The 15875-nt window shown below is 38.2% G+C and overlaps 1 protein-coding gene across 2 annotated transcripts in view; it reads left to right on the forward strand.

Moving 5' to 3' along the window:
- Window positions 1–15875, forward strand: part of TANGO6 (transport and golgi organization 6 homolog) — a 152489-nt gene that overhangs the window by 57082 nt on the left and 79532 nt on the right. For both annotated transcript variants that reach the window (XM_014555757.2, XM_032486612.1), the window contains 2 exons: window positions 2462–2977; window positions 5127–5184. In XM_014555757.2, coding sequence (XP_014411243.1) covers window positions 2462–2977; window positions 5127–5184 — 574 coding nt within the window. The remainder of the gene's footprint in view (window positions 1–2461; window positions 2978–5126; window positions 5185–15875) is intronic.

Genomic DNA, 15875 nt, shown 5'->3' on the forward strand with positions numbered 1-15875 from the left:
GTAGACATAAGTTTTCAACTCATTTGGGCAAATACCGAAGGATTCACTTGCTGGAGCATATGGTAGGAGTGTGTTCAGTTTTATAAGAAACTGCCAAACTGTCTCGCCGAAGTGGCTGTATCATTTTTCATTCCCACCAGCAATGAAAGAGAGTTCCTGTTGTTCTACATCCTCACCAGCCTTTGGTGTTGTCAGTGTTTTAGATTTCAGTTATTTTAATGGATGTGTAATGGTATCTCGTTTTAATTTTGCAATTCTCTGATGACATATGATGTTGAGCATTTCTTTGTATGCTGTATATCTGTATGTCTTCTTTGGTGAGATGTCTGTTCAGGTCTTTTGCCCATTGTTATTGCTGAGTTTAAGAGTTCTTTGTATATTTTAGATAATTGTCCATTATCAAATGTGTCTTTTGCAAACTTTCTCCCAGTGTGTGGCTTGCCTTCTCTTTCTTTTAACTTTGTCTTTTGAAGAGCAGAAGTTTTTAATTTTAATGAAGTCAAGCTTACCAATTATTTCTTTCATCTAAAAAAGCCATCACCACACCCAAGGTCATCTAGAATTTCTCTTATGTTATCTTATAGAAATTTTATAGTTTTGCATTTTACATTTAGGTCTGTGATCCATTTTGAGTTAATTTTTGTGATGGTATAAGGTTTGTGTCGAGGTTCATTTTTTTGCACATAGATGTCTAGTTGTTCCAGCACCATTTGTTGAAAAGTCAGTCCATTGTGTTGCCTTAACTCTTTTGTTAAAGATCAGTTGACTGTATTTATGTAGTTCTATTTCTGGGCTCTCTATTCTGTTCCATTGGTCTGTTTGTCTTGTTTTTGTTGTTGTTATTATTGTTGTTTTAAGAAGAAACTGTTGTATGTAGTAGAAATGAGAAAGAAGTCATACACTCAGGTATAAGTAGATTAAGTTCTCATTTCAGATGCTTAAAGAAAAAACGATGGTCCATGATACTACAGAGGCACTGAATGAAGTCTAGCATAATGATAACATGAGCAAAATTGTTCTAAAATGTCTTTTCCAGGTCCATATACATTCCTGATAAAATTGATCCTTTTCTTAGATGACATATATCTTTATGGTAAAATTCTACAGGCACAGACTTGACATATACCTCAAGTTTTCATTGACTTGGGAGGAAAGTATTAGAGAAAATGAACAATAATAACTCTGTGGAAGTAAAGTATTATATGAGAATATTGTATAGGTCCTATGAAAACATTTGTTTAATTGATTGGTTGGTTGGATAATGGAGTGAATGAGTAAGTAATAAATAGCCTGCCTTGTTCTAAAAAGGATTTAAGATGTGCAAGGTTTTCAAATGATCAGGGTTTCATGAAGCTCCACATGACAATTTTTCCAGTATTTTCAAACAGAAAAAGATCACCACTGATTTTTGTTTCCCCACGGACTGCACACGCAGCTTTCCTAGTAAAGCAGTGGCATTTGTAGAACAAAGTTTCTGGAGAGAATAAAATCTTATGTAATTTTCACTCCCATTTCCTAGGAGAAATTCCCTTCTGCCAGTTATCATCCCAATCCCTTCCAGACCTTGTATGCTGATCGGCCACCTTAGATCATGTAAAGAATAGCTTTATTCATTCAAATGAGACTGTGCAGGGTTTAGGTGAGAATGTGGACTCTGGAGCCAGACTTGTTGAGTTCACATCTTAACCATCTTCCATTTGTGTGACCTTAGACATATTACATACTGTTCTGTGCCTCAGTTTCCTTGTTTAAAATATAGATAATAATAGTAACTAGCTCATAGGGATATGAATAAGTTGGTGTATTTTTTGTTTGTTGTATTTATTTTTGAAACATTTACATAGCACTTACTATGTGTAAGGCACTAAGTACTTCACTAATATGAACTCATCTTTTATAGCAAAAGCTACATAAAAGTCAAAGAAACAGTAATACAATGAAAAAAGATACAGTGAAAGTTAAAATACAAAAGAATTTCACTACATGCCTGGGTGCTAAAATCTGCTATGGTAATAATAGCTGTAGAGACAAACAGTCTAAGAGGTGTGTCCAAAGGATGAAAATAGGCTGTTCATAGAAACAGACAGTTCACAATCCAGACAGTTAATAAACATGGAAGGATGCTTACTAGCGCTATTAGTCTGGTTACTGCAAATTAAAATCCTAAGATACTATGTTTTGCCCATCAGATTGTAAAAATTAAGATTAATAATACATGTTACTGATGTATTTTTTTAAACTTAGAAAAGTACCTGTACATGGTAAGTATTCAATAAATGTTAGCTGTCATTCCTCAGCAGTAGTATTGAGCGCCAGACTTAGGCTATATGCTGATTACACCAGGAACAAGGTTTGCTTCCTGCCTCTTTTTTCTCAGGATCTGTTTGCTTTGTGCTCGGGTCATATGAACATCTGCTGTAACTGTAAATTTGGGTTTGGCATTTTTCATTTCATTTTATAGTTAAAGTCAAGTGATTTTGCTGTCCTGAAGCAACTGCTGCCTCTGTTGGAGAAGGTCTCCAGCACATACCCTGATCCTGTCATCCAGGAGCTTGCCGCCGATCTCCGCATCACCATCTCTACCCATGGAGCCTTTTCCACTGAAGCTGTCAGTGTGGCTGCCCAGGGTACCCTGAACAAAAAGGATCCAGAAGGAAGAAGAGAAGAGCAGCAAGAAACCAGTCACAGAAGATGCAGCGATGTGTCTCATAGCCTCCTCGAACAACGGCAAAGCCGGGACGAATCCAACCAAACAGGCCTGAAACCTAATGCTCCACTGGTTCCTCAGGAGGACCGTGAGCCCAGTACCACTACAAAGCAAAATTCTGGAAGCATAAACACAGAACAGCTCCAGGAAGCTCTTTTATCAGCTTATGATCCCCAAATTCCAACACGGGCTGCTGCCCTACGAACTCTTTCCCGCTGGATAGAGCAGAGAGAAGCAAAAGCCCTTGAGATGCAGGAGAAGCTTCTCAAGGTGAGTAGAACACACTACAAACACAAACGCACAGGGTGGGGCCACTTTCCAGGAGCTTGACTGTGTATCAGGCACTGTCCTGGACTACCCTTGGGGACATTGCAGTTGTTCTGCAGAGGCCAGACTCAGGCACAGAAAAGGCTCAGATAACCACATGAGACTACTCAACTGAACACGAGCAGAGTGCCAGAAGCTTTACAGGCAAATGCTGCGGATTGTCAAGAAAAGGAAAGTTGAAATCTGGAAGAAGTAAGTCTCGACTTACCTTAACAAACTAGTGAAGTTTGAGTCAGTGAAAGAAAGGGGGATGGAAGAGCAGGAGCACATTTGAAGAGACAGGAAAGTGCCTTTCTGGTCAGTAAGGCCACTTTCAACACTGTGACCCAGCCCTGATAAGCTGCCTGTTTTCTCTGGGCCCCTTTCAGAGAGGCATTGGGCAGAACTGGATCTCCTCCCCTCTTCTCCCCCGTCACACTGAGAAAGCCGTTCTTTACATTGAGGACTTATGTGGGACTTAGTTGGGGATCTTTTCTCCTTTGTGAAAATGGTCCTGACCTCACAGTGGTTTAGAGATTAAGAGCAAAGGGTTTAGAGACGACAGATCAAATCCCATATCAGTTTCTTGGGCTTAAACTTTCTGAACCTCAATGTTTACATCTATAAAGTGAGTATAATAGTAATTGGACCCATTTTATGCTGAAAGTTTTAAAATAAAATAACCCATGTAAAGCACTAATTATAGTGACAGGCACATAATGAGCACCCAATAAAGGTTCACTATTGTTGTTATTATTATTACTATTATCTTTGCCATATACTCTAGCTATTAGACTAAGAATTATAATTTTGATTGAAAACATTTATTTTTAGTCACTGAAGTATTAGAACCAATAGTATAATGATAACTTCTGTTTATTCAACCAGGCCATATGCGTTTTAGACATTATCTCTAATCCTTGCAACACCCACAAGATTTGTATTATCCCCATTTTATAGATGAGAAAATTGAGGCAACAAGATGTGCCAAGGATTTTCTGTCACTGAAATGTTGCTGAAAAGCTAAAATTATGTATCTCCTTTGAGTAATCATTAAAAATATCCCTTCATATATCTATTTAGATGGTGAATGCTATGAACATCTTTGGAATTTTCTTTAACTAACTAAACCTTCATCTGCTGTACATAATTTTTCATCAAGTCCTGTCAGTTCTTTTTCCAAAAAGTAGTTTCAGATCTATTCCTATGGCACTACCTGGATTAAGCTTGTCTTACTCCATGTATGATCTCCACCCCTTCCAACCTAGCCATCTTCCCAACTTAAGTAATGTTGGGCTCTCCCTAACATACCACAGATGTGGAGACCAGCAGTATCAAGCTGATACCGGGAATTGCTGTGCCAGCAAAGGACACACCTCTATACATGGAACAGACACCCTTGCCTTCTAGACACCAAGCAGTAGCAACATGGGCACATGGCCATTGTCTTTCCCTGACCCTCATAGTAGGGCCTAAGCCTAACATGTCACTGTCATATCTTCTAAATAAGCAATTGACATGCCCTGGTGGGTTCCTCAATTATGAAAAGTGTTGAGAGTAATTTGTTATTAATCTCAACTGAAGTGCTGAAATTTGCAAAAGATTTTAAAAAATAAATTAGAACAGATTCAAGGTTATCCCAGTAATAACATCTGTGTCTCTCACTTGCATTTCCATACACTTTCTGAGTGCAAGAGAGAAGGATCAAATTGTGGCAGATGTGCCATTAATTGGACATAATCCGAAACCTGGCCTCTTGTGTGTCAGAACTTGTAGTCTGTCATGTCATATCTAAGAATGGGCTGTCTACCATGGGCTGTAGTAGGAAATATGTTGAGGATTGTTCTTCCACATTTTGGTTACCATGCCTACCCTTGGTATATAATTGACAACTTCAAGAAGTATCCCACTAGTTGCTACCCATTTTTAACTATTACAAAATGGGACTTCAAACATATATACTGTTTCCCCACCAAGAGTCTAAAGTGAGACCAATGTCTAGATGCCACAAAGAAGAAGAAAAGCATTTATTCTCTTGAGGCTACTCTAAGGGTCTCTTAAGTCTTGCTTGCTCTTTGTGAATCTTTATCACTGCTGTATTTTGTGGTTTCAGGTATTCTTGGAGAACTTGGAGCATGAGGACACCTTTGTTTATCTGTCTGCTATTCAGGGTAAGTTAGTCCTGGTTAAAGGACTTTGAGTCTGTGGACCAAAGATTATATGATGTACATTTGCACAAAGTTTCGTCTGATTCAAGGAGGTAAAGAGTGGCTTACATGTGAGCTCCCATTCCATCAGCCTTTCAGATACTTGACTACTGTCATGGTGCACCTTACTCTTGCTTTAAGCTAAAAGAATCTCAGAATATATAATATTTCTTTATCAAAACATTTTTTTGCAATAATTTTATTTCTTTTTATTTCTCTTTTTTGATTCTTTGTTGTTCTTCCTATCTCCATTAGTTTGTGGATTTCAAATCTAGAGAGAGGCCTCATGAAAGAGTGTAGAAGATTAGGCACGCTTCCCAAAAGGGTGAGAAGCAGACATGGTGAGAAGGCAGAATTAACTCAGTTGCTCTTGGCTCCATCAGTGTCATATAGGCCTTGGGAGCGGGGGTCTGGAGATGGATCACCAGGATGCTCCACCCCTTCCCCTGCTTCTCTTTGGCAAATTACTTGATCCCTCTGGGCTTCAATTTCTTATCTGTAAAAAAGGAGGCTAAATAGGAATGCAAGATAGTATAGCTACTTTAGAAAACTGGTGGTTTTTCAAAAAGGGAAACGGAGAGTTGTCACTTGACCCAGCAGTTCTGCTTCTAGGTACACACCCAAGAGAAATGAAAACCTGTGTCCAAAGAAAAGCTTGTATATGAATGTTCACAGTAGCCAAAAGGTGGAAACAACCCAAATGTCCACCATCTGATGAATGGATAGACAAAATGGCATATTATTCAGCCAGAAAAAAATAAAGAAGTACTGGAACATGTTACAGCATGGATGAACCTTGAAAACATTATAGGTGAAAAAAGTCAGTCACAAAAAAACACGTTATATGGTTCCTTTATACAAAATGTCCAGAATAGGTAAATTTATAAGAGACAGAAAGTAGATTAGTAGTTGTTTAGGGCTGGGGGCAAGAGGAAAGGGTTGGGAGGTGATAGCTAAAGGATACATGGTTTCCTTGTGGGGTGATGAAAACATTCTAAAATTGATTGTGGTGGTGGTTGCACAGCTCTGTCAGTATGCTAGGAACTATTGAATTGTATACTTGAAGTTGGTGAACTTTATAGTATGCAAATTATATCTCAATAACGGTGTTGCCAAAAAATGATAAAATAAAATTTAATAAGGGGGAGAGGGATAAAACTGTCAGAGCTTAAGGAGATAAGATGATTGAATATAAAATGGTAGTGGGATCCTGGAACAGAAAAAGGACATTAGGGAAAAACTAAGAGAACCTGAGTAAATTATGGACTTTAGTTGATAATGAAGTGTCAGTTCATTAATTGTGATAAGGTACCATGCTAACGTAAAAGTTAATATAGGGGCAACTGGGTATGCAGTAGATGGAAACTCTCTGTGCATCTCCTCAATAAATCTGTAAATCTAAAACTATTCTATCATTAAAAGTTTATTTCTAAAGGGAGACTACTATTAAGATTAAATGAGGTTTTTTTTTGAAATTTCAAAATTATAGAATAGATAAGATTATACTGTATAGCACAGGGAAATATACACAAGATCTTATGGTAGCTCACAGAGAAAAAAATGTGACAATGAATATATATATGTTCATGTATACCTGAAAAATTGTGCTCTACACTGGAATTTGACACAACATTGTAAAATGATTATAAATCAATAAAAAATGTTAAAAAAAAAAAAAAGATTAAATGAGTTAATACCTTGAAAGTGCTTATTGCAATTAAGTGTTCAGTATATATTAGCTGTTATGATTTTAATGTTACCCATCATCATCATTGTCATCCTATCACTACTACTTCTCTTGTTGGATTGCTAGGTAATAGTGTGGTGATATGTGTAACTTCTCAGAGTTAAAGCTTGAGTGGGTAGATTCTATCAGGTAGTCACTGCTACCTAACAGATTGCCCTGACACTCAGTAGCTTAAAGCAGCAATCATTTATCATCACTGGCACATCTGTGGACCAGTGGGGTTCAGCCGACCTAGGCTGGGCTTGGCTGGGCAGCCCTGCTGCTCCCTGCAGGCCTGTGGGCCGGCTGCTGTAGCTCTGCTGCATCTCTTCCTCTCATTCCTGGTCCAGTGGCCTCTCAGGGCATATTCTCAAGCTGATGGCAGAAGAGTAAGAGAGCAAGAATAAACTCGATAGGCCTCTTCAGGACCTAGCTTGGGTCTGGCAACGTATTATTTCTGCCTCATCCTGCTGGCTAAAACAAGTCCCAACCCAAAAGTCATGGCATAGAGAAATATACACTGTCCCTTTAGTGCGACAGACTGCCAAGTCACAGAGCAAAGGACTTGGATGCAGGGAGGGGTGAAGAATTGAAGCAGTCCTTCAGGCAGGGCTCTCTGTGAGCACAAAGGCACATGCCGCTCCTCATTGGCTGCTTGTTTCTCTCTACAGACCTGGTAGTTGAAACTTAAGAGTTCAGAGGAGAAAATACAGTGATGAAAGCCTGAGCCTTGGAATTCATTCTTTATTCAACAAACATTTATTGTGCACCTACTGTATGCAAAACACTTTAACAGTGAGTGTCATGACTCAGTAAAACAGAAAGAAATTCTTCAAAGGAGACAAAAATAACATCTTACAGAGGTAAAAGAACAACTCAGTGAGAGCAGAGGAGTAGAGGGTGTCAAGAGAGAAAGTAATACTGGCCTCTGAGAGGTCAAAGAGGCCTGGAATTGAGGTAAGCCTGTAGACTTGATAGGGCTCAGGAAGCCATGGGACAGTGAATGGCGCTTACGGAAATCAAATCAATCAATGAGGCAAGAATCTAATGCTGATAATAAGTCTCAGAAAAGAAGTCTAATGCACTTTTTCCAGGAGACTGTAATACTGTCAGGGAGATGTTTCTCATTGATTTTTTTTTTTTTTTTTGACAAGATTTTCTGGAAGAGGTGGTGTGTCATTCTCATAGGGCAACATTACTGTTTGGAATAAGCCTCCTAGCTGATTAACCCACTGAGCTCATTAGCCTCTAGGGTCTGCTATAAAAATCACAACTGTTGGATCTGTGTTTGTTTTCAGTAGTTTTAATTGGTGTGCTAATCAGTTTGTAGCTAATTTGGAGATGAAGAACATGGGAGGTAGAGATGTAGTTTCTGTTCTCAGCTCCCCATGATGGACAAGTTTGAATTAATTGATGTTTTTGGTGTTTGTAACATGCACTTAAACATGCCAAGGCCTTAGGTGAATTTCCCATTAAGAAAGGAAAGAGTTGAATTTTCCCACTGGCGTTACCAGTGTCATTTGTCCAGGCCTAAAACTCCAGAGCCAAGCCATTCTGGACTCCCAGTTAGACAGGACCAGTCCACTTGTCAGTGTCCTGTAGTACAAGGATGCTTGGCTTCAGTTTGAGTAGTTAGTTTTGGGGAGTGTATGTGTGAGTGTGTACATGTGTGCATGTGTTTAAAGTCCTCCTTTTCTAGACTGTCTAAATGGCTCCATGTAAAAATTACAGTGTCTCCTTTGCTTACCTTACTGATATTTTGGATCTCTTCTGTAATTTCTCACCAAGTTCATTTAGAGTCTAGGCACACAGCAAAGGGGAATTAAATAAGCTCACTCATTCAACAGATATTTATTGATGCCTGATGCAAGAATTTCTGATATACATATTATCAGTACATCATAATAATCTGAGAACTAAGTTCCCATGAGTTAAATTTTAATCTTATGAAAGACTGCGTCTCTTTTTAGTCCTACCGAGAAAGTGATGGTTGATTTAGTTCTCACAGCAGCTGCTCCCAGATACTCAGTAGCAGCTTCTTCAGGCAGAGAATTGCATACAAGTTGCTGAGTTCCAGTTACAATCCAGAGTTTATAAATAGAAGACTTTATCTTAGACTGTGTCCTGTAAGTGTCTCTCCTTTTTAGACTCCTTGTATGTTTTCTCATTGTTTTCTCATTATTATTACACAAGTTAAAACATTCTTATTGTTTTTAAAACATTTAAATGACCAGAACATTTATAAGATAAAAAGTGAAAGTCTTTCTCTTTTCCAAAATAGGAGTTAAAATATATCCTTAAGAATCCCATAATGTATATTTGATGTTTTGAGCATTTTTCACATTTCAGTCTTGAAATAGATGTTCAATGATGAATGTGATAAGTACGTGATATTCTTCAAGTAAGATATTATAGCCAAGTTATTTATCATACTGTGGATCTGTTCATGTGCCCTCTCAGTCACTTCATTTACTTAAAGAACATTTTGAAAGCAACACCAGCCACAGATGTGTTTTGGGGATCCAAACGATCCCCATCAGTGTCAAAAGGACCTTTGGATGAAACTACTAGGCTCACTGTAAAAAAGAAAGAAATGCTAGGCTCTGAGCCAAGCATTGGAGGCAGAAGTCTGCCAGTGTGTGTAGTGAGGAGAATCTAGACATCTTAACATGCCTGAACAAATTGCACTCACTCTTCTACCCTCTTCCTTTCACAAAAGAGTTTTCATTTCTGGCATAAGAGCCAAGGGGAGGGAAGGCAAAAGGTTTGGAAGGGAGTAAGGTAGATACAAGGCGAAACTGTTTTTACAGTTTCAAACTGAGGAGGATTACAAGTCTTAACTTGTCAGAGACTGAACTCCCTATCTCACTCTCAGATTTCCACTTCAAATAAAGTTGGGCAACCATTAACTGAGAATAATTCTATCCCTTGAATACCATCTAATTGGATCGGGCACTGAAATTTGGAATGTAGTCCTGTGAAGTTTACCATCTCCATTTACGTCCTTAAAATGAGAAGATTTCTTTTGTGTCCAGACCTGGTTTCTGTACCACCTGATTAACAAATGAGCATTTAGCAAATGTCTCGTATATGCTGTCTCAGTGAATTCTTAAATTATTTCTGGGAAATAGACATTATCCCCATTTTTTAAACTTATTTGTGGTATAATTTATACACCTAAAATTCACCCATTTAGGATGTGCAGTTCAGTGGTTTCTGGTGTATTTAGAGATTCGTGCAACCATCACCACTATCTAATTTTAGAACTATTTCATCACCTCAAAAAAGAAACTCCTTATCCATTATCAGTCAGTTCCCATTCCTTACTCCCCCTTTCCCCTGGGAACTACTAATCTACTTTTTGTCTCTATTGGACTTGCCTCTTCTGGACTTTTCATAAAATAGAATCTTACAATGTCTGGTCTTTTGTGTCTGGCACTTTTCACTTGGCATAATGTTTGGAAGGTTCATCCATGTTACAGTGTATATTAGATGGATCTCATTCCTTCTTATAGTTGAATAATATTCCGTTGTATTGATTAACCACATTTTGTCTATCTGTTCTTCAGTTGATGGACATTTGAGTTGTTTTCACTTTCAAGCTATTGTGAGTAACACTGTAATGAATATTTATGTACAAATTTTTGTGTGGACATACATTTTCATTGCTCCTGGGTATACATCTAGGAGTGGAGTGGGTGGGTCATATAGAAATTCTATGTTTAACCTTTTGAGGAACTGCCAAACTATTTCCCAAAGTGGCTGCACCATTTTACTTTCCCACGAGCAATGTATAAGGGTTCTAATTTCTCTACATCATCAGTAATACTTGCTATTGTTTGTCTGTCTGTTACAGCCATCTTAGTGGGTATGAAGTGGTAAATCTTACTGTGATTGTGATTTGCATTTCTCTAATAACTGTTGATGCTGAGCATCTTTTCACGAGCTTACTGTGCATTTCTATATCTTCTTTGGAAAAAATGTCTATTCAGATTCTTTGCCCATTTTAAAATTGGATTACTTGTCTTTGTTATTGAATTGTAAGAATTCTTCATATATTCTGGAAACATATTCTTTATTAAGTATATAAATTGCAGATGTGTCCTGCCATTCTGTGGATTGTCCTTTCTCTTACTAATGGTGCCATGTGAAGCACTAAACTTCTTTCTTTTGATGAAATCCAACTTATCAGTTTCCTCTTTTATTACTTGCATTTCTGGTGTAATTTCTAAGAAATCATTTCCTAACCCAAGATAAGGGGGATTTACTTCTGTGTTTTCTTCCAAGAGTTTTACTGTTTTAGCTCTTAACATTTAAGTCTGTGATCCATTTTGAGTTAATTTTTGGGCATAATGAGAGATTTATCCTCTTTTTATAGCTAAGGATTCTGAGACTTACATAGGTTAAGTCCCTTTTCCAAGGTTACATAGCAAGTAATTTGAACCTTGTTATTGTCCTTCAAATCTTGTCTCTCACCTCCGTGTAATGCACTAGGTTATATCTCTAGAACTTTTCAGTAATGGTAGAATTTGCTCCTATTGTTGTGCTTTTTAGGATAGAAAACAAATATTATGATTATGAGTAATATTTATTAAAATTGAATAATCCTTAGTCATCTAGAAAACTTTTATTTTTGCCAATAATCCTGAAATATAATAAAAGCAGATATTATAATTTTTTTTAATAAATGAAGAATTGACTTGCCTACAGTCACAAAACTTAGGAGAATGGTGGAACTAGGATTAGACTCATATCTCAGGGATTCCCAGTTTACTGCACCTTACCTTCCTGCAGCCCGGGTGAAATAGATAATGACTGCTCCCCTTCCCCCAAGTCAGAGATTGCATTTTAAAGCCCAGAACCCTTGGGGGGAGGGTATAGCTCAGTGGTAGAGTGCATGCCTAGCAGGCAGGAGGTCCTAGGTTCAATCCTCAGTACCTCCATTAAAAATAAACAAATAAACCTAATTACCTACCCCCCCCCCAAATAAATTAAATAAAGCCCAGAACACTTGAGTTTTACATTAGCTTCATATTTGGAATATCTGTCCATTAGTTTCCTATATAAATTAAAGATTGATTCATTCAGATTTACATCAGAATATTTAGCAGTTTAGTACTTTTACCTGTAAGTAACAGATAACTGGCTATTTCAGATTTAGTTATTTTCACTTTCTTAAGATTTCCCATAACTGCCATATAAGAGAAATGGAACTAAGTATTAATAGAAGTTACCACTTATTATCATGTTCCGGTCACGGTAACTCTACAAGTTAGGAATTTTTATCCCTATTTCACAGATGAGAGAACTGAAACTTAAGGAGGTTAAGTCTGGCTCAAAGTGACACAGACACTAAGTGTCAACACCATGATTTGAATCTTAAGTCTCTCCAGCTCTGAAGACTATGCTCTTGCCACTGGGAAATATAATTAATCCTAAAATAGTTGTTCCTCTTTCCAAGGCACAAGGGCTGAGTTTCCAGATGGTATCAGGTATAGGAGAACCAGGCCTGCCTATGGGAAATGGTTTCACTACAAATGAACCCTTTCTGTAGCTTAATAATATGCTGATCTCATGTTTGCTTGATTTGTGTGTGTGTGTGGTTTTGCTTATTTGGCAATGAGTACAGTATTATTTTTTAAGCAATCTCTGGGAGTATCTTTTATTTTTTTTAATTGATGTATGGTTGATTTACAATGTTCTGTTAGTTTATGGTGGACAGCATTCTGAGTGTATCTTTGAAACTCATCTTCCATTAGGGGAATATGTATGTTACCTCATACTGCCTGCCTTTCTTCCTGCTGATGTTCATTATTGTTTCAGCACTGGAGCTCTCAGAATCATTTTGGAAGCATCAGGAAAGAGCCTTCAGAAATCAATCCCGGGGCAAAAAAAGAAAAAAAAAATCAATCCTGGGATTTATATAGTTTACTGAGATTGTGGATTAGATAAATTTGTAGCTTTTGGTATAGAACTTTAGATATTTGTTGCACTTCTGATGCCAATAAATTATATTTTTAAATTACTTATTTTAAAATAATACAAATTATGAGGCTGTGTAGAAATGGAACCCCCATACGCTGCAGGTAGAAACATAAAATGGTGCCACTCCTCTGCAGAACAGTCTGGCAGTTCTCAAAAGTTTGAACATAGTTATCATAGGACCTGCCAGTTCCAGTCCTAGATATATACCCAAGAGAAATGAAAACATGTCCATACAAAAGCTTATGTATGAATGTTCAGAGCAGCATTATTCATAATAGCCCAAAAGCAGAAACACCTAAATATCCATCACTTGATGAGTGAATAAATGAAATGTGGTATATCTATACAGTGGAATATAACTTGATAGTAAAAAAGGATGAAGTACTGATTCATGCTACAAGGTGGATAAACCTTCAAAACAAAGGAACTGAAAGGAACCATACATGAAAGGCCACATACTGTATGATTCCATTTGTATGAAATGTTCAGCATCGGCAAATCCATAGAGGAAGAAAGCAGATTCTTGGTTGCCAGAGAATGGGAGGAGAGGGGGATGGGGAGTTACTATAAAGGATATGAGGTTTCTTTTAAAAGATGATGAAATTTTTTAGAATTATAGTGTGGTGATCATTGCACAACCTTGTAAATATACTAAAGAACGCTGAATTGTATACTTTTAAAAATAAAAAAATAAACTTAGACAATCCAGAATAGTCATTTTTTTTTCATGGAGCTCTTAAGACTAAATAGGGATGGGCAGGATTTAGACATGTGGGGATGGAGTGAGAGGATCAAGGCTGAAAGAAAAGCAAAGGTGGGAAGACAGTCAAGAGCAGGGCAGTGTAAAGGAAGGTGGGTCAGGCAGTTAGATTGTTAGTGGAGCAGAGTGGGCATGAAGGGGAGGAGTGGGGCTGGGCTGGAATGCAGAAGCTGCTGGAATGCCAAAACAAAGCATCTGAGCCTCTCTGTGTGGGCTCTAGGGGGGCCTTAAAGGCTTGTTGTTGTTGCCAGTCCACAGTAATATCTTGGTGAAGGGCTGCCTGGATTTGAAAGCATTATGCTTGTTGGTGGTTATTACTTTTATTTCTTTTGTTCATATGTTCACTCATGATTTATTGAGCACCAGCCACATATCAGACGTAACTTACACTATTTCATTTACTCCTCACCACAACCCTATGAGAGTCAGTATCTTTACCTCCCCCTTATTAAAACAAAGAAACCAATGCTCTAAGGTTGTTACCAGTAAAAGGCCAACCAGTGAGCGATGGAGTCTGGCATCAGCTCCAGAGCCAAGGCCTTATACCTCTCTGTCCTTCCCTCTTCTCTCTGTTCCATTTTCCCACCTTTCTCAAATCACTATGGCCTCCGCTTTTGCAGACAGTAAAATTAAACCATAGAACCAGTGGATCTTGACATTTTCATCTAAGGAATTAAATACCAGGGCTCATTTCAAATCCTATACCTCCTATTCATGTAAGCTAGCTGTCACAAAGGTAGGATTCACTACCAATAAGGCACTTTGTGAGATACCTTGGGGTAAAGTCAGTTGCTTAAATGTCTACTTTACAAGCTATTAAGAAGGTGTAAGTAACTTCCACAGAACAGCTATTTAAATTTTGCCCTGAAGCCACCCTTTCTTTAGTAAAGTTGAAATTTGAAGACAAGAAGGATAAAATAGCAAGAGAGCTCACAACTAAAATAGCAAGTTTCTCTTTAGACTTATCCTTAAGTATAGCATTCCGTTACTCTCCAAGGAATCAATCTGTTTTACTGGAACTACTTTGAGGTAACAGCTGGGGCAGGGGGACCCTGCTCTTGCTTTTCCCTTCCAAAGTTAAGAGTAAGCAGCCTACCTTACCCCTCATTTCAAATACAAATTAAAATTCCTAATCTCACCAGAGGTGATTAAGGGGATCTTGAAGCTGTTCACACACTTAATAAGCCCAATTATATTTTTTATTAACCCTGACATAGTTCCTTTAATTGCTGAATCATGTTTTTAACATTTTTAACTGATTGAAGCATCAGTTTTCCCCCTCTGTGGTCACGTCGAGATCTTGGGCAGTGGTGGAAACGTGCACTTAAATGGTGTCTGTACAGTTTGGGCAACTCACTTTTTTAGATGTTTACGTTAGACTTTCATACTTGGTTTTGTTTCCTGACCTTGTGGTATCTCTGCTGTCCCTGAGGAGGCTGGAAGGTTGCAGATGAACTGAGCCTCAGGGAATGGCACAGACACTAAGCTACCTACCAAAGACCTAATTAGGTCATCTCTCGCGTCCACCTGCCAGGGCATGATTGCTGAAGTTTTCTTTCTTCGGAGAAGGCTGATTCCGAAACACTTTTGTACTTTAAGTCTAACTTCTGTTTTCCATTATTGGTAACCTGACTTTAGACAGCAACAGAAAGAATTGTAAGATATCTTTGGCCATTGATTTTTTTTTTCTTAATTGGTTTTAAATGTTCATTCATTCAACAGATATTTACTGAAAACCTACTATGTGCGAGGTCACTGTGCTTAGTACATTGCTGAGGAAAAACAGCTCATGCGCTGCCTCCATAGAATATACAGTCCAAAGCAGGGAGGAGAAGGAGGGGGACAAATACTAACCAAAAAAAAAAAATCAGACAAATGTGAAATGCAGCTTTGACAGGTGCCGTGAAGAAAAGGTACACAGTGATATGAGACCCTGGGTTAGGGATGTTTTACCTGACAGAGAGGGGCAGGCAGAAGTGACTCATAAACTGAGACCTGGTAGATGGTTAGGAATTAACCTAGTAAAGAAGGGAGGGAAGAGTGGTCCAGACTGAGAGAACAGCAGAGTAGCAGTGCTGTGTTGGGGGGAGGAGCCTGCAGGTAGGAAGGACCGCATGAATGCCTGTTCTCTTTCTACAGGACCCTGAGGATCAGTGAAGAAGGGGTGGGCTGGACATGGACAGG

The sequence above is a fragment of the Camelus ferus genome, chromosome 9 (assembly GCF_009834535.1).
Source record: "Camelus ferus isolate YT-003-E chromosome 9, BCGSAC_Cfer_1.0, whole genome shotgun sequence".
Taxonomy (NCBI): Eukaryota; Metazoa; Chordata; class Mammalia; order Artiodactyla; family Camelidae; genus Camelus; species Camelus ferus.